The sequence below is a fragment of the Phyllopteryx taeniolatus genome, chromosome 17 (genome assembly GCF_024500385.1).
Source record: "Phyllopteryx taeniolatus isolate TA_2022b chromosome 17, UOR_Ptae_1.2, whole genome shotgun sequence".
NCBI classification, from domain to species: domain Eukaryota; kingdom Metazoa; phylum Chordata; class Actinopteri; order Syngnathiformes; family Syngnathidae; genus Phyllopteryx; species Phyllopteryx taeniolatus.
In genome coordinates this window covers 9,894,216-9,918,690 of record NC_084518.1, presented here as the reverse complement: position 1 = coordinate 9,918,690, position 24,475 = coordinate 9,894,216, and the positions used below count along the sequence as shown (strand labels likewise).

The following is a 24,475-nucleotide window of genomic DNA, read 5'->3' as shown; positions in this document are numbered from 1 at the left end:
AATTCTAAGCAGTATGTGTGGAGAAAACCAGGCACTGCTCATCACCTGTCCAATACAGTCCCAACAGTGAAGCATGGTGGTGGCAGCATCATGCTGTGTGGATGTTTTTCAGCTGCAGGGACAGGACGACTGGTTGCAATCGAAGGAAAGAGGAATGCGGCCAAGTACATTGAGATCCTGGACAAAAACCTTCTCCAGAGTGCTCAGGACCTCAGACTGGGCGGAAGGTTCACCTTCCAACAAGACAATGACCCGAAGCACACAGCTAAAATAACAAAGGAGTGGCTTCATAACAACTCCATGACTATTCTTCAATGGCCCAGCCAGAGCCCTGACTTAAACCCAATTGAGCATCTTTGGAGAGACCTGAAAATGGCTGTCCACCAACGTTCACCATCCAACCTGACAGAACTGGAGAGGATCTGCAAGGAGGAATGGCAGGTGTGAAAAACTTGTTGCATCATTCCCAAAAAGACTCAGGGCTGTATTAGCTCAAAATCGTGCTTCTACGAAATACTGAGCAATGGTGGCTCTGTGATATTTCAGTTTTTCTTTTTCTTTTTTAAATCTGAAAAAAATTCAACTATTCTGTTTTTTTTCTGTCACTATGGGGTGCTGGTGTGTACATTGATGAGGAAAAAACTTGAATGATTTTAGCAAATGGCTGCAATATAACAAAAAGTGAAAAATTTAAGGGGGTCGGAATACTTTCCATACCCACTGTAGCTCTGACTAATACCGTTTCACTTTTATCACTATCCAAGTGTAAAAGAAGCAGTCTGATGAGATGTCACTCACCTAACCACACGTCGCTGCGAATAATTTTCCTCAGGTACCTTTATGAGTCTACAGGTGTCCTTCATAGCTTCTGCTAATATGCCGTAATTAACTATTTGTTTAAGTCCCCTAATTCCTACTATTATATCTTGCAAGTTATCAAAATCAAGTCATTCATAACCACAACAAACCAGGCCTCTATTCAATTTTATAAATAATCGATCTTATTGTAAATCTCTCCTTGGCCTATCCAATTTTACCCCCTATTGTATCCCACTTTTTACTACTCCAAAGCAAAGGCAAGAGGATTGGCCCAAAAAGCCCTTAATACCACAGTTCTACATAAGTCGACAACTTCTGTATTTTAGTTCTCCTAGTCAGCCAGCAATAGAGGTACAGTAGAAGCTCTTGGTCCATCTCTTTACGTGTGCGACGCAGGGTGATTAGAGAGGCAGCTTCTAACAAGAGTACTAGCAGAATATTTGACAAACGGTAGGTGAAATCAAATAGGAATTTTGCTCCTTTTTGACCTCTTTCCTCAAAACCCTAACTAAGCTTAATACAAACTTTGAAGAAGCAGCCCATCTGATGAATGCTCAACCTCATACTCCCATAATGGTAAAACTTTCTTGCCATAATTTCTCCCACAATCTTTTCGAGTGACTCTACAACCCCTGCTGACAAGGGAGAAGTCTGACTCTAAGCAAAACTTAAACATCCTTACAATGACAACTCCTAAATATATGTACTATATGTCATTTAACCTTTATTTCTGTCCAAGGGCAGGTAACCTGCTTAATACCAATTACCAAATTACCTCAAGTGTGTCCCCACCATACTCCGACGAGCCACTGATCACCAACCGACTCCGACCTCAGCCAAACAGCATCCTTGATGGCTTCTAGCAGTGTCCACTTTTGTCCCCCAGTGAAACAGACTTTCATCACATTATTCCAACCAACATGGTAAACGTTGATTCACAGCATCATTCAGCTCCCTTTTGGTCAGCTTTCACAGTCTCCCCCTCAAAGGCATTTCATTGGCTCCCTTTCTGCCGTGAAAAACAACATTCATATAGACGCAGTCATCAGGTTGAAGAGTCATAAACATGTAGTGTATTTGGCCAATTTTAGGGCCATGGTACAAAGAAGGACATCTCGTCAGGTTTTTTTCTGTCTGCTATGACCTCGAGGAGCATTAACTAGTAACTATTAATCAATATATTGTGCGCTACTATTAGCCTTTTTTAATGTATTACTTTATGCCACACATACACAGTGTACGTCTTGACTAAGCCTCCCCATCATCCTGAGTCGTCTTGTTCTAAATCACACCGGCTTAGACTTAACCATCCTCTCTGCAAAGTATAGTACCTTCAAGCCTCTGATATCCTACTTTACCTCAAGACTCTCTTAAATGATTCTCCCTCTTTAACTCAGATCATACTCCTTCACTTTGTTCAACAGAAGACCTCTCACATTTTGCAATTCACTCTCCCATCAGATGTTCAACTAGGTTGTAACCAGGTACAAAATCTATAAATCTGGGATTAAAGTATTCTCCAAATGGATCCTCGTACGGGAGTCCAAAACTACTGGCATACCGTTCATGCAAGATAGAATATAACCGTACAATGTTGCCAGCACAAATGCTGCTCTCTGCCTCACTCTGCAGGGCAGGTAGGATTGATCACAGAGAATTAAGACCCAATTGGCACCCGGGTTAATGCTCCTATTCTCCCGGAATTGTTCAAATTTAATGTCGGTTCCCAGAGTCCGAGTCTACAGTCCGCTGACCCTGGAAAAGTGAGTGGCGAAAATCACCGATGAGGAATGCGCATGATGGTGGGCTTGTGCCTAACGTTGAACAAAAGATGTTTTAGCTTTGTTGAAATTAATGCCTAGTCACCTCATTGCCACACTTGGAAAATTGCATTGAGCAAAGGAGGCTTTCACACTGTGTAGCGTCTGACGCTCTCTCCCACTCCGCGCAGGCTTCAGTCAAGCCAAATGGAGTGTGTGAGACAACAAATTTCGTCTATGCCAGGCTAACACGATAAACAGCTGTTTGCACTGTTGCACTGATGGTTTGTCACATTTATTTTAGTCCTCACGCTAGCGTCAGTGCCGATGATTCTAGGGTTAAACTAGCAACTTTACATCACAATGAATTGGGAGAAATTCACATAATACCTCACTCACAGTATCACAAACACTAACCTTGGGCCTCAGCAGTGGGAAGGCAAAGGAATCAATGTTTTATAGCAGTTTGTTCCTGTTATTACTCCTCTCCCTTTCTTGGTCCACTTTCCTTCTCAAACTTCACCAGTGCCGTGTAAAGTTACTTTTCATGCCAAAATCTGAGTTCTGGGCGTACCCTTCAAAATAAAGGCTACAAGTTTAAAACAAGAAGTAAAGTTAAATTTGCACATATAACCCTTTTGATTTGGTAAACCAGTCCCAAATAACTATATCAACAATGTTATCTTAACTTCTAGCCAATACATTAATTAACGATTGGCTGGCGACCAGTTGTTTATCAGTTTATTTTTGAAAGGGGACAATGCAATTTCATAAAACACATGAAGTACACATGGTTAAAAAAGCCAGAATTAGCCAGAAGGCTAGTTTTCATCTGTAGTCCCCTGGCCATGATGTAAAAAAGCAGTAAAATACATCTACAAGACAATATAATACAGGATACATAATCAAACTATACTATTAAGAGAGAATAAAACCATCATTTTTTTTATCATAACAAAAAGACAACATAACATACTTGTCTTTTAGTGTTGGCAGCTATAGGTGTTAACTAGCCACATTCTCAGTTTTTTTGTGAAGGCCTTGTATGTTGTAAGCAGTTTAACCTCCTCAGGTACTGAGTTCCACTCACCAGCGCTCCTCACTGACCAGGCTGACTTACTGAAAGTGCTCCTGCGCAGAGGAATGAGACAGTCACCTCTGACAGAGCCTCGAGTGACACGCTCAGAGCTGTTTCTTTGGCTGATGAACTCAGCCAGAGGAGCTGGGGCCAAATCATGCAGTACTTTATAAATCAAATTTAAATCTGCAAATATGTGAAGACTGTCCCAGTTTAAAAGACTGTATTTTTTTAAAATTGCACAGTGATGATAGTGCCTTGGTTTTTTATCCATCACTTTAATTACTTGTTTGTACAAAACTTCCAATGGTTTTTTTGCATTCTGACCAGCCTGGGACCAACTGGTTATGCAATAGTTAAAGTGACTAAGAATCATCGAATGCAGGTAAATTTTTGCAGCTTCAGTTGACATTTCATTCCGAATTGCACGAAAATCTGCGAGGTTTAATTTGATATTGTTACACAATTTGTCAATATGGGCTTTAAAGGAAAGCTGTGAATCTATTATTAACCCAAGATATTTGTATTGGCTGACAATTTGCATTTTTTCTCCATTAACAAGTATGTCGGGGTCAGGTGATACTCTATTTGTTTTAGTGAAATACATGCCTACAGTTTTAGAAACGTTTAGCTGTAGACAGCACTCCTGCAACCAAGTTGTGACACAGGACAATGTATTAGTGAGTTTAGCAGCAACAGTATCTTTGGAGCAACCATGAACAAAGAAAACTGTGTCGTCTGCATACATTACGCACTCTGCTTCAGAGCAAACAGTGGGCAAATCGTTGATATAAAGACTAAATAAAAGGGGGCCCAATATTGATCCCTGAGGGACTCCAGAGGTTAGCCTAAGAGACTCTGATCTGCAGTTGTTAACTGATACAGATTGTGTTCGGTCATGCAGATATGATTCAATCCAGCTCACAGCTTTGCGAGAGAAGTTAAATTTTGAGAGCTTGGTAAGAACAGAGTGATTTACTGTATCGAAAGCTTTCCTGAGGTCCAAGAACACCGCCCCTACAACTCCACCCTTGTCAAGAGAAGATTTTATTTTCTCAATGAAGAGGCATGTAGCCATTTCAGTGGAATGCTTGGATCTGAAACCAAACTGCATGGCGTGGAGAGAGGGGGAGCTGCTGATTAAATAATGGACAATCTGCTCTGACACCCATTTTTCTGCAACTTTGGAAATGGCCGGAAGAATGCTTATAGGTCGGTAGTTATTCAGAGAAGTTGAGTCACCGGATTTAAAGACAGGCCTTTGGAAAGTGACCAGATGAAATTGAAAGATTAATGATTGAGGCAATAGGAGTCGCAAGAGTTGAACCTAGATCCTTGAGCATGTTCGTGTCCATTCCAAAAACATCCTTTGCCTTAGATGGTTTGAGTGAATGAATTAAATCGATAACTTTGGTCTCAGTAATATTTGTAATAGTAAAGAACTGCGTTGCAGACAATGCAGGGTATTCCTTCCTTTGTTTTACTGCAAACTTAGAAGAGATTTCTGACACAGATTCAATGAAGTAGTTGTTAAAAGCATCAGCCATCACTTGAGGTTCCGTCAGGATGTTTCCATTTAATTGAATTTGCATTTGTTTTGTTTTGTTATTTTGTGTATCACCCAATAGTTTTTTAATATAATTCCAGGTTATTTTTGAATTTCCCTTCGCACTATTCAGAGCAGTAATGAAAAAGTCAGCTTTAGATTTTCTTATTTCTTTCACTACCCTATTTCTCAGTGAGATAAAGTGCTGTCTATTGTATCCTGATTTGACTGACAACTTCAAGGAATGATCGCATTCTTTCATCAGTTTCAGAATAAATGTGTTTAACCAAGGCAGGCCATTCTTTCTAGCTTTTAGTTTAATTATCCGTGTAAATTGTATAATCATTTCTTGTATTTTGTTGGCAAATTTAGAACAATCCTCATCTAAATTTTTACCAGCGATTAATGCATCCCAGTTTACTTCTTGGATGGAATCTTGGAAATTTTGTTGTTCATGTTTTGGTATCCTATTGGATTCAGTGGTGGCCAAGGGTTTGAAGTGCTTTTTATTTAATTTTCTTGTAACCATTATAAGATTGTGATCAGACAATCCTGTGAGCATATTGTATGGCTTCAAGATCCTTTCTGGCCTATTAGTAAAGGCTAGATCAATCTGAGTTCGGGTGGAGTTTGTAATTCTCGTAGGGCCATTAATAACCTGAGTCATATCCATATCATCCATAACCCTTTTCAATTTTTTCCTAACTTTGTTAACTTCCCAATTAACATTTAGGTCACCCATTATTATCACCTCTTTTGCAAGATTGAGTTGTTTCAGTAACATTTCCAGCTTTTCATAGAAAGCGGCATTTGATGAGGGAGGCCTATAAATAACTACAAGAATAAAAGACATTTGCTGTGACAAAGAAACAGTTAGTCCAAGAAATTCTAATCCATTCTCATCTGTAACATGTATTTCATTACAATTAAAAGTGTCCTTGGCATAAATCATAACACCTCCTCCCTTAGAACCCTGTCTGTCGTTTCTAAACATTTTATAACCAGGTACAGATAGTATTGCTGAGGGCGAAGATTCATGGAGCCATGTCTCAGATAGGCAGAGGAAGCCAATATTTGAGTCAGTGAGAAGGTGATTGACCTGATCACTTTTCGTTAAAATGCTTCATATATTTAAGTGTGCACAAAGAATGCCTTTTGGTTTACGTGTTGAGTCCCATATTAATTTAGAGTTATTAACGGTTTGGAACGCCCTCCATTTCCGGTGCTTTAGTATTGCGGGGTTTGGCAGCCCCCTGTTTCTTTTATTGGCAATGTTTGCATATAGCTTTACGCTGCCAGCTTCCGCATCAGCCGTCGGTGGTGGTGGTGGAGGCCCAGCCGTCGGTGGTGGTGGTGGAGGCCCAGCCGTCGGTGGTGGTGGTGGTGGAGGCCCAGCCGTCGGTGGTGGTGGTGGAGGCCCAGCCGTCGGTGGTGGTGGAGGAGGCCCAGCCGTCAGTGGTGGTGGTGGAGGCCCAGCCGTCGGTGGTGGTGGTGGATGCCCAGCCGTCGGTGGTGGTGGTGGAGGCCCAGCCGTCGATGGTGGTGGTGGAAGCCCAGCCGTCAGTGGTGGAGGAGGCCCAGCCGTCGGTGGTGGTGGAGGCCCAGCCGTCAGAGGTGGAGGCCCATTGGCACACATGATAACACAGCAAGACAAGAAGAAACCGCGTCAAAAAGGTTGTTTGGAATCATACGCCCAATATTGAGCCATTTTGACAAGAAAGCAGTTGAAGAAGTTGCGACTTTTGCGAGGACCAAGAAAAGCCCAATTGGCTGGCTGACTGTCGACAAGTTCCCAAATACAGAGTGGCATCCAAACACCAGAACGTTTACCTTGCCTGTGCGCGGCTGGGCTTAGTCTTCGACGGAGCCGGCAGATTCAGTCACTTCGTCCTTCGTGCGCCGCCCAGGCAGTTCAGGGTGTAGCCCGCCTCTTGCCCGAAGATAGCTGGGATAGGCTCCAGCACGCCCGTGACCCTTGTGAGGATAAGCGGTACAGAAAATGGATGGATGGATGGACATTAATTAACGATTATTAAGTCAATTGGGCTAGGTCCACGCACATTGCCTTTGGGTTCATAGGTTTGATAGTGATACTGGTCATAAAGAACCCAGCGTCAAATGTTCAGTTTATTCTATGCTGCGGGCTGCTAAGAAAATGGATGTTCAGAATTTGGACACTCTTTATATAAAGCGTACAAACTTTTTTTTGACACAGCCTCCTAACCGAATCGGACTTGCTCAAATGCAAGCAATGCCCAACCCTACTGACTTAAGCTTTGTGAAATTTAAGAATATGAAGTCTGATAAATTTGTCCCCTTTGCTAAACCTGAATTATGAGACAGAATGCAAATGTATAAACCCCTCAAAGTTTTACTTGACAGACAGATGGAACAGTCCTTTTTGTCCTCCATGCTTCTAATGCTGAATCTGGGGAGACAATCAAACAGATTAATACTCATACCAAATTAGTCCTTTTCAACAGCAAGTACTCCACATCATTTCCCCTGTACAGAATGCAGATTGGGGGCTGTCTCATAGTGTAGCAGGTCACTATAATCAAACTAAATCCCTTTCTCATCTAATCTAACGTATTTTTTCCCTTCCTAAATAACTGGCAAGTCATTATGCTGATTAGCAAATCAACTTGACACCCCTGACACGTCCTCCCTCTTATGAGAATGGAAAGAATTGCATTCTCTATACTGTATTAATTTAATATTTTAATGATGCTTGTATTATCAACTTGTGTCTTTTGATTCATTTTCTTAATCCAGTTTGCCACAAACAGGAACTTCTATATAGCTCTACTTACTATAATTACCGACACTCTCTATATTTCCAAATTTTTATCTAGTACATACTGGTTGACAACCTAATGTAATCACGAAGGTGCTTTTTACATTGCAAATATGCTATTCCCTCATTACTCCACTATTATACTTGATAAAAGTCTTCCAGCGGTGAAGTTTACGAAGTGACGCTTATGCGCGTCACTTCGTAAACACGACAATTGACTCCATCTGACACGCAAGTTAACACTTATTTCGTTACTCTGCAACATATGTCAAAGCTCTTCTTCTAGGAACAAGCAAGAACAGAGCCACTGTATGAGTTAATTTACTTCTCACGATCCTCTATCATCTCACGTACTCTCTAAGCAATACATTGCAAATCCCCGATCCAACTTACATAACCAATCATTTCTCAAGTTATCACTACTATAACTAAGCTCACCGCAAAGCCCTTTACAAACTTTCTAACGTCATTGTCATCACACAAGTCAGATATTAAACCTCCGTGGGTTTTAATGTCAATCAATTCGGCACTGCATTAAAGTAATTCTGTAACCCCTGACTATTGCCTTTCACATTCCCCCCTTTTGGACCGTCAAAAACTCCTTTAGACCACTTTTAGCAACATCCATTCCATCCGTTGAAACCATTTAGCCGGCTAGCTGCTACTGCCGTTTCTCCGCGCACACATGAAATCCCGCACATACACAACACGTGATTCATTCGTAACACATGAAAATAGACTCGTCCACTTATTATTCTCCACCCCACGCTCATACCGTACACTCCATACCTCATTCAGACAGTAACATTCTCGCCATGCATTCAAACGCCGTGTGCAGCCCGAAGCAAACCGGAAACGCCCCGACTTACATTGGCCCTCTCCGACCGGGTTGAAGAGGCACCATAACACATCCGCGGCTCCACAAAAGTCAACAGCCTCATTTATCCAAACACCGACATGTTTTCTGACGAAAATTGTCCGTTACTGTTCCAAGGCTGCTTCCCCCCACACGCGGAGCCACGGGTGGCCCGCTCTGTGAACCCAGAAGGAGAAAGCCACGACGCAACCCTGGCGCTGCCACATACGCCCGGCACACGCACGTTAATTTATGTATTATTTAATTTATCCTCTAGAATATCAAGTGCATACCTATGTATACACACAATATATGTACATTATTCATATATATAATATAATGGGTACCCTTTAAAGCGCTTTATAGATATTTACATATATATTAATATAATTATAATTATTATAGTTCTAGGGTTTTCTTTATTGTGTACACAGTTAATAAGTTGTATCACACAACTTCCAATTTAGTCCACGTTTTTTCCCCCAAATCTCCTGCGAACCTCTTTTTTCCCCAAATAGAGCTCCCATGATTTGTAACTTAATTTCCTTACAACTTTGACGCTCGCCCTCGGATTAGTGTAAATAACTAAGCGACTGGGAGTTGAACCCTCACATCCATAAACACGACGACTCCACCTCGCCCGCTGCCTTAAATATGTATGCCGCTGCCTTATCCTCTCCCAAAGCGTCATTGTGATTACTTTAATCCCAATAACCGTGTGAGCTAGCTCCTGAGGCCTCACAGACCACGCTTGCACTCATACCAAATTTAGGAACCTACCCAGGTTATATGCCAGACGGTTCCACTTTTCCACAGTGGAATATTCGTTCTACAACTAAATTTGGAACCTGGCCCTAGGTTTGAACCCAAACTTGTTTCATTTCCTGATGGAACTTTTCAAATCACATAAACACTTTTGTTTCCTTCCTTGGAAACTTTCCTTTCACTTCATCGCGTGTCTTCACATGCATCCAGGAGGGCCATCCCCTCTTTCATTCTGAATCTATTACTGTTAAACTTAAACCATGACAAATTTGGACAAATAATTCAAAGCGCCACTTGACACAGACCCCTCCGTACCGTTCACATTCTACCCCAAATGACTACCACTTTCCGCGACACCGCACGTCCGCCAGGTACACACGTGAGAAGACGCTCACCTTATAGCCAGCATGGAACCTTGTCGGCCCCGCGGTAAAGTCGACCGGCAGCCACAACAAAGATGATGCCCTTTGAGGTGAATTTCCGTGTCTGAGAAAGCGTTCACGTCGGGTGGAAGCAAAGAATACTCCGAGACACAGGTGCTTGGGCTAAATCAGGTTTATTGAACAAGCCAATAAAAGCCAGCTTATTTCATAGTCAGATTCGCTATGAGCCCAGTCCCGAAAATGTCGGTCACAAACTTATTAAGTATCGCATCTGTGGGCGTACTCTTAAGTAGGACTAGGCCTGATTGGTTCACTAAGGTTTGAATTGTACGGCTAACTTTCTCTTACCTATACTTTGTCACTTTTTGTCCACCAAGTGACCCTCTTATCATTGACCCAACCTAAACCCCAAAGGAATGAATGAGTCTGGATTTGATCCACCAAATGGGGAGCATAACCTTTGATGTTACACAAGCAGCCCCCATTTATCTCATGGCTTACCCAGAGGACATATTGCCCTGTAAACTGCAGGGGAGATTTATGGATAAGCATTTGTTCTCAGGAATGCAGTTGTCCTCTTTAAAATTGAAAGAGAAATAGCTGAAGCAGCCAACACTTCTGCAGGCATCCTGCTATACTGTGAAATGTCTCTCTTCGAGTGGTTATTCAAAATACACTACACTAGTTAATATGTATTGTTATTAAAGATGATGCATTTGAAAGTAGCATTAATGTTAGCATAACAGGGTATATAGCATCATAAATGGAGAATAATAACGTTTACATTCCAAGGTATCTTCATTATCCCTGAGGGGGCAGTTTGTTCATTTTGTATCTTGTCCCTCCAAAAATGTTCAGGACTTCAAACTGGTGCATATTTAATTTATTTATATTTTTCTACATTCATTGCTCTGTTGTGTGAATTTTTTTCTTATATTTTTCTATACTTTATTTGCTTAGTATGCTAATATTTCAGGGTTACTGTTTTAAATATTGACTGAGTGTTGTTAACAAAAGGCGTTAATAGAATGTTAAACTACTCTCTAGCCTCTTTATTTTCCATTATAGTTTCCATCTCGGGTCTAAATGACGACAGGACTGTCGCCTTGACATCTGTGGTTATGAAGTTGTCACGTACGTGGTTAGGGCGAAGGCGAGGAACGCAAGGCAAGAAGATGGTGGACCCAATTGCAGGGAAGAGTCCACCCCTCAGGTCAGTCTGGTGGCCATCCAGGCCACCCGAGGTGAGGTGCTTGGCTGAGCGGTTCAGGAGGTCGTCCAGGACGCCAAGCACCAGGGTCTTTACAGGGCCATTCAGGCGGACGGCCACGGTGCCGTACCCAATGGTAATGCAGGGGCCAGGCAATAGGGTTGGGTGGCGGCCGCTGGACAAACGCCGCCGGAGCGGGGTCGGGTGGCGGCCGCTGGACGAGCGCCGCCGGAGCAAGGACGGGTGGCGGCCGCTGGACGAGCGCCGCCGGAGCAGGGTCGGGTGGCGGCCGCTGGACGAGCGGCGCCGGAGCAGGGACGGGTGGCGGCCGCTGGACGAGCGGCGCCGGAGCAGGGACGGGTGGCGGCCGCTGGACGAGCGCCGCCGGAGCAGGGACGGGTGGCGGCCGCTGGACGAGCGGCGCCGGAGCAGGGACGGGTGGCGGCCGCTGGACGAGCGCCGCCGGAGCAGGGACGGGTGGCGGCCGCTGGACGAGCGCCGCCGGAGCAGGGACGGGTGGCGGCCGCTGGACGAGCGCCGCCGGAGCAGGGACGGGTGGCGGCCGCTGGACGAGCGCCGCCGGAGCAGGGACGGGTGGCGGCCGTAAGTTGTCACGTACGTGGTTAGGGCGAACGCGAGGAACGCAAGGCAAGAACATGGTGGACCCAATTGCAGGGAAGAGTCCACCCCTCAGGTCAGTCTGGTGGCCATCCAGGCCACCCGAGGTGAGGTGCTTGGCTGAGCGGTTCAGGAGGTCGTCCAGGACGCCAAGCACCAGGGTCTTTACAGGGCCATTCAGGCGGACGGCCACGGTGCCGTACCCAATGGTAATGCAGGAGCCAGGCAATAGGGTTGGGTGGCGGCCGCTGGACAAACGCCGCCGGAGCGGGGTCGGGTGGCGGCCGCTGGACGAGCGCCGCCGGAGCGGGGTCGGGTGCCGGCCGCTGGACGAGCGCCGCCGGAGCAGGGACGGGTGGCGGCCGCTGGACGAGCGCCGCCGGAGCAGGGACGGGTGGCGGCCGCTGGACGAGCGCCGCCGGAGCAGGGACGGGTGGCGGCCGCTGGACGAGCGCCGCCGGAGCAGGGACGGGTGGCGGCCGCTGGACGAGCGCCGCCGGAGCAGGGACGGGTGGCGGCCGCTGGACGAGCGCCGCCGGAGCAGGGACGGGTGGCGGCCGTAAGTTGTCACGTACGTGGTTAGGGCGAACGCGAGGAACGCAAGGCAAGAACATGGTGGACCCAATTGCAGGGAAGAGTCCACCCCTCAGGTCAGTCTGGTGGCCATCCAGGCCACCCGAGGTGAGGTGCTTGGCTGAGCGGTTCAGGAGGTCGTCCAGGACGCCAAGCACCAGGGTCTTTACAGGGCCATTCAGGCGGACGGCCACGGTGCCGTACCCAATGGTAATGCAGGAGCCAGGCAATAGGGTTGGGTGGCGGCCGCTGGACAAACGCCGCCGGAGCGGGGTCGGGTGGCGGCCGCTGGACGAGCGCCGCCGGAGCGGGGTCGGGTGCCGGCCGCTGGACGAGCGCCGCCGGAGCAGGGGACGGGTGGCGGCCGCTGGACGAGCGCCGCCGGAGCAGGGACGGGTGGCGGCCGCTGGACGAGCGCCGCCGGAGCAGGGACGGGTGGCGGCCGCTGGACGAGCGCCGCCGGAGCAGGGACGGGTGGCGGCCGCTGGACGAGCGCCGCCGGAGCAGGGACGGGTGGCGGCCGCTGGACGAGCGCCGCCGGAGCAGGGACGGGTGGCGGCCGTAAGTTGTCACGTACGTGGTTAGGGCGAACGCGAGGAACGCAAGGCAAGAACATGGTGGACCCAATTGCAGGGAAGAGTCCACCCCTCAGGTCAGTCTGGTGGCCATCCAGGCCACCCGAGGTGAGGTGCTTGGCTGAGCGGTTCAGGAGGTCGTCCAGGACGCCAAGCACCAGGGTCTTTACAGGGCCATTCAGGCGGACGGCCACGGTGCCGTACCCAATGGTAATGCAGGAGCCAGGCAATAGGGTTGGGTGGCGGCCGCTGGACAAACGCCGCCGGAGCGGGGTCGGGTGGCGGCCGCTGGACGAGCGCCGCCGGAGCGGGGTCGGGTGCCGGCCGCTGGACGAGCGCCGCCGGAGCAGGGGACGGGTGGCGGCCGCTGGACGAGCGCCGCCGGAGCAGGGACGGGTGGCGGCCGCTGGACGAGCGCCGCCGGAGCAGGGACGGGTGGCGGCCGCTGGACGAGCGCCGCCGGAGCAGGGACGGGTGGCGGCCGCTGGACGAGCGCCGCCGGAGCAGGGACGGGTGGCGGCCGCTGGACGAGCGCCGCCGGAGCAGGGACGGGTGGCGGCCGTAAGTTGTCACGTACGTGGTTAGGGCGAACGCGAGGAACGCAAGGCAAGAACATGGTGGACCCAATTGCAGGGAAGAGTCCACCCCTCAGGTCAGTCTGGTGGCCATCCAGGCCACCCGAGGTGAGGTGCTTGGCTGAGCGGTTCAGGAGGTCGTCCAGGACGCCAAGCACCAGGGTCTTTACAGGGCCATTCAGGCGGACGGCCACGGTGCCGTACCCAATGGTAATGCAGGAGCCAGGCAATAGGGTTGGGTGGCGGCCGCTGGACAAACGCCGCCGGAGCGGGGTCGGGTGGCGGCCGCTGGACGAGCGCCGCCGGAGCGGGGTCAGGTGCCGGCCGCTGGACGAGCGCCGCCGGAGCAGGGACGGGTGGCGGCCGCTGGACGAGCGCCGCCGGAGCAGGGACGGGTGGCGGCCGCTGGACGAGCGCCGCCGGAGCAGGCAGAGTGCACAAGGTCTCGGGAAGGTGAACTAGGAAAAATGGCTGGTACTGAACATGGTGGCTTGGGGGCAGGTTTGACTTGACGTGATTTAATTGGAGCCGTGGAACAACGTGTGAGAACAGGTGAAAAATTAAGTGACTTGTGAACAGGGGGAAAAAAACGAGGGGGCAAAATTTGACTTTTACTTGGGCGCCTCCGTTGGCCACCACGCGGTGGTCCCGGGTAGATGGCCAAACGGGTGCCCAAGAAAAGGTCCGAGGGAAAGGATTTGGACTCACTGGGGTTGGAAACGGGGAGACGTGACAAAAACGGACGAGGACGGGATAAACTTGGGAAGGAACCAGCACAATCTAAATCTGTGTCAGTCAGAATCAGACAGGAGGTTAACTAAATCGGGGCCATCTTCACAATCAGAAAAATCAGAATCTAAAGAAACGTGGATGTAAAATAGTAGGGCATGGTGAATAACTAGGACAAGTGGGGGGACCCGATGAAAAGGACAGAAAAGACTGAACGATAGGGCTTACTGGAGGAGGGTAGGTATGGATGGCAGGCTGAGGACGGTGGGAGGCAGTTTGGTGGCGTCCAGGGTGACGCCATGTTCTTCCCGCTGGGTCCTGTTCTGGTCGGTTCATTCTGTCACGTACGTGGTTAGGGCGAAGGCGAGGAACGCAAGGCAAGAACATGGTGGACCCAATTGCAGGGAAGCAGGGAGGCAAGGCAGGAGTGCGGGAATCTCAAAATAATAATATTTAATCACAATAATAAAAACAAAGGAAAACAAAGATCATGAAAAAGTCTAAATGCTAAATTAACAAAGTCCAAAATCTAAACACAAAATAACAAAAAAACACTTGAGTGAACCCAAAACAAGAAACAAGACATGACTGGTGAAATACCTGAGCGACAATGACATGGCAAGACATGTGACAACGACAATGAACCGACGAGAACTGAAAGAAACCAGGGAACTAAATACAAACAAATTGACGAGACAACGAGGAACACCTGGACAAGACGGGTGGCTAGAGAGAGCTGATTGGTCGACACAAAGTAGACGAGAACATGTGGACACAACAACCTAATGAGCACACGACAAACATGCAACACAGGAAAACATTGAACAAAACTAAACACAACCCAAACCAAAACACAGACCATGACAGAAGTCTTTTTGAACGTCTCGTGCTGGACCACACAGGCGTCACAGGTCCCCTGCTCGACCCCCTGCAGTTTGCGTACCGAGCGAACAGGTCTGCGGATGATGCAGTCAACGTGGGACTGCACTTCATCCTAGAACACCTCGACAGTGCAGGGACCTACGCGAGGATCCTGTTCGTGGACTTCAATTCAGTGTTGAGCACCATCATCCCTGAACGCCTTTCATCCGAGCTTCTCCAGCTCAGCGTCTCACCTGCCATCTGCCAGTGGATTTACAGCTTTCTGACGGGCAGGACACAGCAGGTGAGGCTGGGGGAGGCCACCGCATCCACACGCAGCATCAGCACTTGGGCGCCCCAAGGTTGTGTCCTCTCTCCGGTGCTCTTCTCTCTCTACACGAACGACTGCACCTCAGCGCACCCGGCTGTCAAACTCCTGAAGTTTGCAGATGACACCACTGTCACCTGCCTCATCAAGTACGGTGACGAGTCTGCATATCGACAGGAAGCGGAGCGGCTCGAGCTGTGGTGCGGCCGACACAACCTGGACCTGAACACGCTCAAGACTGTAGAGATGATCGTGGACTTCAGGAGGCATCCTTCGCCACAGCTGCCCCTCACGTTGTCCAGCTGCCTTTTGTCAACCGTCGAGACCTTCAAGTTCCTGGGAATTACAGTCTCTCAGGACCTGAAGTTGGGCGATCAACATCAACTCCGTCCTCAAAAAGGCCCAGCAGAGGATGTACTTCCTGCGGCTTCTGAGAAAGCACAGCCTGCCACAGGAGCTTCTGAGGCAGTTCTATACAGCGGTCATCGAATCAGTCCTGCGTTCTTCCATCACAGTCTGGTTTGGTGCTGCTACAAAAAAGGACAAACTCTGACTGTAACGGACAATCAAAACTGCTGAAAGGATTGTCGGTACCCCCCTACCCACCCTTGAGGACTTGCACGCTGCCAGAACCAAGACAAGAGCGTGCAAAATCCTCTCGGACCCTCCACATCCCAGTCACCAGCTCTTCCAGCTCCTTCCCTCAGGTAGGCGCTACCGATAAATGCAAACTAGAACTAGCAGACATTCCAACAGCTTCTTCCCTCTTACAATCAACTTCTTAAACACCTAACCTACAATTCCATTACAACATGCTGGCAATTTTTTTACTTGAGTTCGTTGTCACATTTCTGTGGGGCCAATTATATATTACTCGTGCACTCACTGTAGTAGTCTCGCCACGCTGCACTATTTGCATATCTGTTGTTGACCAATACTGGCCACTCATGCCAGAGTAGCATCTGCTCCATTTGCACACTGATTGAGGAGTATCTGCAACATTTGCACAATCAACATTGTCCCATATTATTGCACTACTGGTCACTTTAAACCGCATACACTCCTTTAAGTCTCGGCGCCCTTTGCACAATGGTCATTGCACCGGACTATTGCAATATTAGTCATTCGAACTGCTCTAAGTGCTAGAGGACTCTGCATCTTTTGCACAATTGTCAAAAAAAAAATAATAATAATGTACCGGCAAATAAAGATGATTCTGATTCTGATGCTTTAAAACTGCCTATTTTAAGAACTTCAAAAACAATATAAAAAGTTGTGATGCTAATCGAAATCGGACAATATGAAAAAAAAAATCGCCATCATTTTTCTTTTGCCAGATCGCCCACCCTAATGTCACACCATAATCTCTTCCAGTAAGAGAACTAGACAGTAGCTTATAGTTGCATAATATTTCTATACTGGACACCGGAGTTCAGGATCACGCTAATTTTCAGTATTGGAAGTATTCATATTTTCAATGCAAAATAGTTGGTCTTGTGAAGGTTAATCACAACGGAACTGCAAAAATATTGGTGATGAATCAACTTGTTAGTAAAGGTAGCTAATAAAATGGCCTTCACCTTTTTTTATTTTTGCAGTATTATTTTCGGTAAAAGTCGTCCAATGACGCCCAGCTCTACCTTGCCACGAAACCCACCACCACTCGCAGCGGTAGACGGGGCTCGAGTAGTGTTGTCGTTCACAAAAAACTCGTCCAAATGAACAAATCTCTTGAGTGAATGTACTGAATGGGATCACTTAATGAACAGATTTGTTCCTTTCTCAGTAATTGAGCTCACCTGTGAGCCTGTGGCACCCTAGAAAGATCCCAGCATACAGGGCAACTCGCGGGCGATGACGGTGGCTGACAGTGCGCATCAGCTGCCGACGACGGACGTGGGCATCTCTGTCTTGCTGCACAGCAGCTACGACGGGCCATAAAAATATGCCTTTACTTGAAACCGAACCATGGTGCGGAAAAGATTGGGGACCACTGGGGGGGGGGACATTGACATCATGTGGTGCAGGTCTACAATTTTGTCTCTGGTGTCCTTTGACAGCTCTTTGGTCTTGGCCATAGTGGAGTTTGGAGTGTGACTGTTTGAGGTTGTGGACAGGTATCTTTGATACTGATTAGTTCAAACAGGTGCCATTAATACAGGTAACGAGTGGAGGACAGAGGATCCTCTTAAAGAAGTTACAGGCCTGTGAGAGCCAGAAATCTTGCTTGTTTGTAGGTGACCAAATATTTATTTTCCACCATAATTTGCTAATAAATTCTTTAAAAATCAGACAATGTGATTTTCTGGATTTGTTTTTTGTTCCCCCCCCAACCACACCCTCCCCCCACACCCCTCTTCTCATTTTGTCTGTCGTAGGTGAGGTATACCGGATGAAAATTCCAGGCCTCTCTCATCTTTTTAAGTGGGAGAACTATTTAGAACTGAGTAAATACTTTTTTGCCCCACTGTATCAGGTGTATTTTAGGATGAAATGTGTAGCTTTGAATCAATTTTAGTTGTTTACTTCTGCCTCTAGTTAACAAATCAATATTTCATTTTAGTACCTATTGTTAAAATCCCAGTGATATGCTTGTTCTGTGTTGTCTTATCTGTCCCCAGGTATGTGATGACATCATCAAATGGAATGTTTTATCGGAGTCCGCCATCGTTTGTGGGCCACAAATAGACAACATTTCATTCATCATAGAAGCTTCTGGACACAGTGGTACCTGCAAAACACCAAACAATGTAGGCACCACATGCTGTTGTGTAACTATTGCAATTTAATTTTGTGGGCAAAATTTGGATGTAAAAAAATATTACAGCAGGGGTCACCAACCTTTCTGGAACTGTGAGCTACTTCTTGGGTACTGCTTAATGGGGATACTTCTTAGAACAAATTTGCAAAAATTACCTGAAACAATAATGTGATTGGCGTGGTGAAAAGGGTAAATGTGCGCCCTGCAGCCGGAGGGTCGTCGGTTTGTATCCCTGCCTGAGCACATGGCGTCGTTGTGTCCCTTTGTCAAGACACTTAACCTACATTACCTACGAATGAATGTGGTTGGTGGTGGTGGTTGGAGGGGCCGTAGGTTGCAGAATGGCAACCATGCTTCTGTCAGACAGGCCCAGGGCAGCTGTGGCTACACAAGTAGCTTAGCACCACTAGGTGTGACTGGAGTGAATTAGTAATGCGTGAAATTGTAAAGTGTCTTTGAGTGCCTAGAAAAGCACTATTGTTGGATCTATCTCACCCAACACCTATAAAAAATAGACACAAAGGAATGAAGACACTGGTTTCTTTTTGCTCATGAGGAGAACATGTGGGAGATTGTTCAATTTTATTCTCCTATCACGCTCTAAACATTCGTCCCCGTTGCTCCTGTATTTTTTTGAAATAGGGAGGTATCTAAGTTACAAGACATAACATACTAAGGGGAGGGTTTCAAGGTGAAGACATGACATGAGACCAACACCCGGCCACGTGTCCTTGGTCAAGGCGCCCTTCTCTCTGATGATTCCTGCGAGACATCTTCCCCTCCTCCACGGTCAGCAAGCAACCATCAAAATCGTCCATAATACTAATGCAAGCTAAGCAAATAAATGATAACTTCTACAATTTATTTAACAACTATATAAGAATTATTATTAGTATGTTGTTATTACTAATTAATGGTATTAGTTAATGTGAACTCAATGATGTCAATTTCTCACAGTAATTAGGAAAACTAAATATAAATATGCAACACTTTATTCTATAAATATCTGCCAGTGTTTACATTATCAAATGTAATCATAAATAATTAACAATAATAAATAATGTAATAAAAATTTAATATTGACAACATTCCTAGGAAATCACAATTTACCATCACTGGTGAGCTATTTTCAGAACAGGCCTGCGGGCTACTCATGTGGTCCTTGGGGGGCTTCCTAGTTTATTATTTTCTTGGGAATTTTTTTTATCAGCTATGACATACAATACCTTCTTTCTGCTTGTTTAGGGTTGGTAGGTGTTCGGGGTGGAATGGTTCACAAAATCCACAGTTCTGTTAGTATCTTTGTTTTGTGGTCACGGTTTTCAGTTCGGTTCAGTACACGTTGACTCTAAGGAAAAGCAACAAGTCTTGTATCCATTTTATTTGACATTTACTTTCTTTTAAATATCCTGAAAGTATATCTTAACAGCATTATTAATTTTTATTTTTGTATTTTATTTTTATTAATCAGAAATATATTTCCTGGTGTGATTACACCTTTTTTTTCCTTTTTTTTTTTTTATTAATCAGGAATATATAATTGCTGTTCTATGTATGCCAGCAGCATATGGTGACAGGCAGAACAATTAAATGCTCTTCCATTGGATGGCAAAAGGTACAATAGAGATCTATCTACCTGTTGCCATTCATACAAGAAGTGAGTCATGGCTTCCTGCAAATATATCAGCTTTGTTTTCAATCAAACAGTTTTGATACTTTTTTTATGATATTTTTGTTCGGTGGTTTACCGTGAGGTTTTTCGAATGTAAAATAGGTGCCTTGAGCCGAGGCTCCTCTTACGACATCTACTACATCGATCAACCTTCTCTTTGGTCTTCCTCGAGCTCTCTTGCCTGGCAGCTCCATCCTCATCACCGTTCTACCAATATACTCACTCTCTTCCTCTGGATGTGTCCAAACGATCGAAATCTGCTCTCTCTAACTTTGTCTCCAAAACATCTAACCTTGGCTGTCCCTCTGATAAGCTCATTTCAAATTTTATCTCACCTGGTCACTCCTAGAGAGAACCTCAACATCTTCATTTCCGCCACCTCCAGCTCTACTTCCTGTTGTCCCTTCAGTGCCACTGTCTCTAATCCGTACATTATGGCTGGCTTCACCACTGTCTTATAAACTTTCCCCTTCATCCTATTAGAGACTCCTCTGCCACAAAACACACCTGACACCTTCCGCTACCCATTCCAACCTGCTTGGGCTCGTTTCTTCACTTCCTGACCACACTCAGCATTGCTCTGGACTCCATCCACCCATTTTCTACTGCTTATCCGAGGTCAGGTCGCGGGGGCAGTAGCTTTAGCAGGGACGCCCAGACTTCCCTCTCCCCAGCCACTTCATCCAGCTCTTCCAGGGGGATCCCGAGGCGTTCCCAGGCCAGCCGAAGGCTGTAGTCTCTCCAGCGTGTCCTGGGTTGTCCCCGTGGTCTCCTCCCGGTGGGACGTGCCCGGAACACCTCACCAGGGAGGCGTCCGGGAGGCATCCAAATCAGATGCCCCAGCCAGCTCATCTGGCTCCTCTCAATGTGAAGGACCAGCGGCTCTACTCTGAGATCCTCTCGGATGACCGAGCTTCTCACCCTATCTCTATGGGAGAGCCCTGACACCCTGCGGAGGAAACTCATTTCGGCCGCTTGTATCCTGGATCTTGTTCTTTCGGTCACGACCCACAGCTCGTGACCATAGGTGAGGGTAGGAACGTAGATCGACCGGTAAATTGAGAGCTTCGCCTTTCGGCTTAGCTCCTTCTTCACCACAATGGATCGATACAAACTGGACTGTTGACCCAAAATATTTAAAGTCCTCCACCCTCACTATCTCTTCTCCCTATAGCCTCACTCTTCCCCCTCCACCCCTGTCATTCATGCACATATATTCTGTTTTACTTCGGCTAATCTTCATTCCTCTCCTTTCCAGTGCATGCCTCCACATTTCTAACTCTTCCTCCACCTGCTCCCTGCTTTCACTGCAGATCACAATGTCATCTGCGAACATCATGGTCCATGGGAATTCCAGTCTAAACTCATCTGTCAGCATATCCATCACCACTGCAAACATGAAGGAGCTTAGGGCTGATCCCCGATGCAGTCCCACCTCCACCTTAAACTCCTCTGTCACACCTACAGCACACCTCACTACTGTTTTGCTGTCCTCATACATGTCCTGTATTATTCTTACATACTTTTCTCCCACTCTAGACTTTCGCATGCAGTACCACAGGTCCTCTCTGGGTACTCTGTCAGAGGCTTTCTCGAGGTCGACAAAGACACAATTTAGCTCCTTCTGACCTTCTGTACTTCTCCATCAACACCCTCAAGGCAAATATTGCATCTGTGGTACTCTTTTGAGGCATGAAACCATACAGACACTCTGGAAATGGGAGACAATGTATTGCATTATTACACATAACACTGTATGATTACACTTTCATAATATGGAATTTATTTATTTTTTAATATAAGAAGAGAGAACATATTTTATTTATTTATTATTATTATTATTTCTCTTTTTTTGTCCTGTTCAGCTGTTAGGTCAAGCAGAATGGAAGATCTGTATCCCTTTTATGCTGGAACAGTTTTACTGTGTCACAGTAGAGTTTTTAAGCTTCCGCTGTGGTTTCTTAATCTTATAATTTAAGTCTATTGAGAATCAGAGTCGATCAGTCAAACAGAACAAAGTTTCTAGAGGGGAGAGAGAAACAAAGACAAACGACACAGCACTAATTGTAAACAGGATGAGAGAAGTAAGTCATTACATTATCTACAACAATGAAACATTAAATATGAGTGTCGCATGGGGCTGTAGTGCGACACCCTGTGAGGGAAGGACAAGACAAGATAGAACAGGACAGGAGAAGAAGCATGAAGGACAAGCGTCGTGAACCCGGCTGTACAACTGAAGTGTGGTGGGATTAACTATGTAAATTATAAAAGTCTACAGGACGAGAGAAAAGTTAGGGGATACACAAGCAATTTCATGAGTTATTTGTCGCAATAAGTGAGTGGCCCCACGCCTAGTGAAAGAGTCCCAGGGGTGTGTGCCTGCGGACACATGAAAGTTAATTGACACAGTTTTACATGCACAAAGACTGACAGAAGTGTCCTATAATTGCTGTGCCCGCACCGTGGAGGCTGAGGATCCCACCCAACCAATCAAGGGGCGGGATGGGGCCCAGGGGTCCACTCGAGAGCACCCCGGTGGACGGGACACATCCCATACCGAGGGACTCCGGACGCTCTGCCGGCCCCACCGAGGCGCCCCGACAACTGGCCACCCTGTGGGGGCCGCAGGGACCCAATGCCACACCCCCAACGAACCCCCCACCCAAGACACGCCCACGCCCCCAGGAGAGCCAGACGCCCCTCCCCCCCAACCTGCAGGGCCCGGGATGCAGCCAGTCCCCGCCCTCTGAGCGTGTCCCTTGTTTGTTGGAAAGGGGGGCAGATAGGGGCACCTGACAAGGGAACTGTAAGGGGGGGACCCAGGGAGCAGCTGCAGGCCATGAGAGGGGAGCCCCAACGCCAAGCAGTCATCCAGCCCGGGGTGCGGGGGGCCCGGCCTCAGGAGCAGTCAAGAGTTAGCATGTTGAGGAAAGATGACCAGCTATCTACGTATATATGTAATTGATTTTTTTTGTTCTGCTGATATTTTTTTCTAACGCAATATAGTCCACGATGAGATTTAGCCACTGATTGATGTTAATAGCTTGTTTGTTTTTCCAGTTTAATAGAATTGTTTTCTTAGCGGTAGCCAACACGACAAGTAATGATTGTGAATATTTATTAGGGAGGTCGATGATGCTTAAGTCGCCAAGTATGCACAATCTTGGGGAAAGTGGAATCCTGCAGTGCAAAATGTACGAGAGTTTTTAAATAACCGAAGACCAAAAGCATTGAACTGGTGTACATTCCCATATAGCATGAAAATAGGTGTCTGGGGTATTTTTGGTGCATTGCACGCATATATTAGATGGAGAGAAGCCCATTTTATGCATAGCGTACTGAGTAAAGTGTGTTCTATGGAGCAATTTATATTGTATAAGCTGTAGATTTGTGTTTTTTTTTGTCATTCTAAACGTATTACAAATCTGTAGCCAGTAGCTACGGTCAGCAGACATCAAAAGGTCTTCCCATTTGGTGATTGGTAAGTGGTAAGTAATGACTTACTCGGTTGTATGAATAAGCGTATATATATGTGTGTGGTGTGTGTGTGTATATATGTATATGTGTATATACATATACATACATATATATATGCGTGTATATACATATGTGTATATACATATGTATATATCAGAATCAGAATCATCTTTTTTATTGTCATGAACATGCATGCATGCACGCACACGAAATTTGTTCTCTGCATTTAACCCATCACAGTGAACACATACACGTTAGTGGAACACACTGGAGCAGGGGGCAGCTGAAGCGCCCGGGGAGCATTTCGGGGTATCGGTGTCTTGCTCAAGGACACCACAGCCGTGAGTCCGGAGGATGTTGGCGGATGGTCCAGTCGGGGTTTTGAACCTAGGTCCCCCACGGTGGCAGGCGATGATCTTAACCATTGGGCCACGGCTGCCCAAAAAAAGGGGGAGGCACTGGCGAGGTTAGGGGAGTGAAGAAAGCATTTAAATATATATATATATTTATATATATATATTATATATATATACACACACACACACACACATATATATATACACAGACACATATATATATATATATATATATATATATATATATATATATATACACACACACATACACACACACACACACATATATATATATATACACACATACGCACATATATATATATATATATATATATATATATATATATATAAACATACACACATATATACACATACATACACACATATATACACATACACATATATACACACATACATATATATATATATAGCGGGTGTCGCCTTGTGGGCACATTTGTCGACCCATCCTTTTTGGCTGCTGCCAGTTCAAACGAAGAAAAAGACTCTGGTGCCCGTAAGTCAAGATTTCGAGGGGACCTGCTAATTACTTTAGGGTCCTGTAGGAATCTTCTTGTGTCTCATAGCAGGGCCGCTTGGGAGAATGCAGTTTTCCAAGGTGGGGGAAGTTTCTGGCAACTGGGTCAGAGTCACTACAGTGTCTTCTTACAGTGTTTTACTTTTACTTTAGTTGACCAGCAAGGTTGAGTGTGTGCTCAAAATAACATTTTTGTGT

At 46.4% G+C, this 24,475-nt stretch overlaps 2 protein-coding genes across 10 annotated transcripts in view; one reads left to right on the top strand and one right to left on the bottom strand.

Annotated features, from left to right (window-relative positions):
* lrch2 (leucine-rich repeats and calponin homology (CH) domain containing 2) overlaps positions 1-24,475 on the bottom strand; it is a 466,084-nt gene that overhangs the window by 85,153 nt on the left and 356,456 nt on the right. The gene's annotated exons all lie outside the window — the stretch shown is intronic.
* Positions 1-24,475, top strand: part of hlcs (holocarboxylase synthetase (biotin-(proprionyl-CoA-carboxylase (ATP-hydrolysing)) ligase)) — a 109,040-nt gene that overhangs the window by 30,124 nt on the left and 54,441 nt on the right. For 5 of the 6 annotated variants that reach the window (XM_061752147.1, XM_061752148.1, XM_061752149.1 and 2 more), the window contains exon 2: positions 18,095-18,223. The exons of the other annotated variant lie outside the window; for it this stretch is intronic. In XM_061752147.1, the coding sequence (XP_061608131.1) occupies positions 18,095-18,223 (129 nt within the window). The remainder of the gene's footprint in view (positions 1-18,094; positions 18,224-24,475) is intronic. 6 annotated transcript variants of the gene reach the window in all.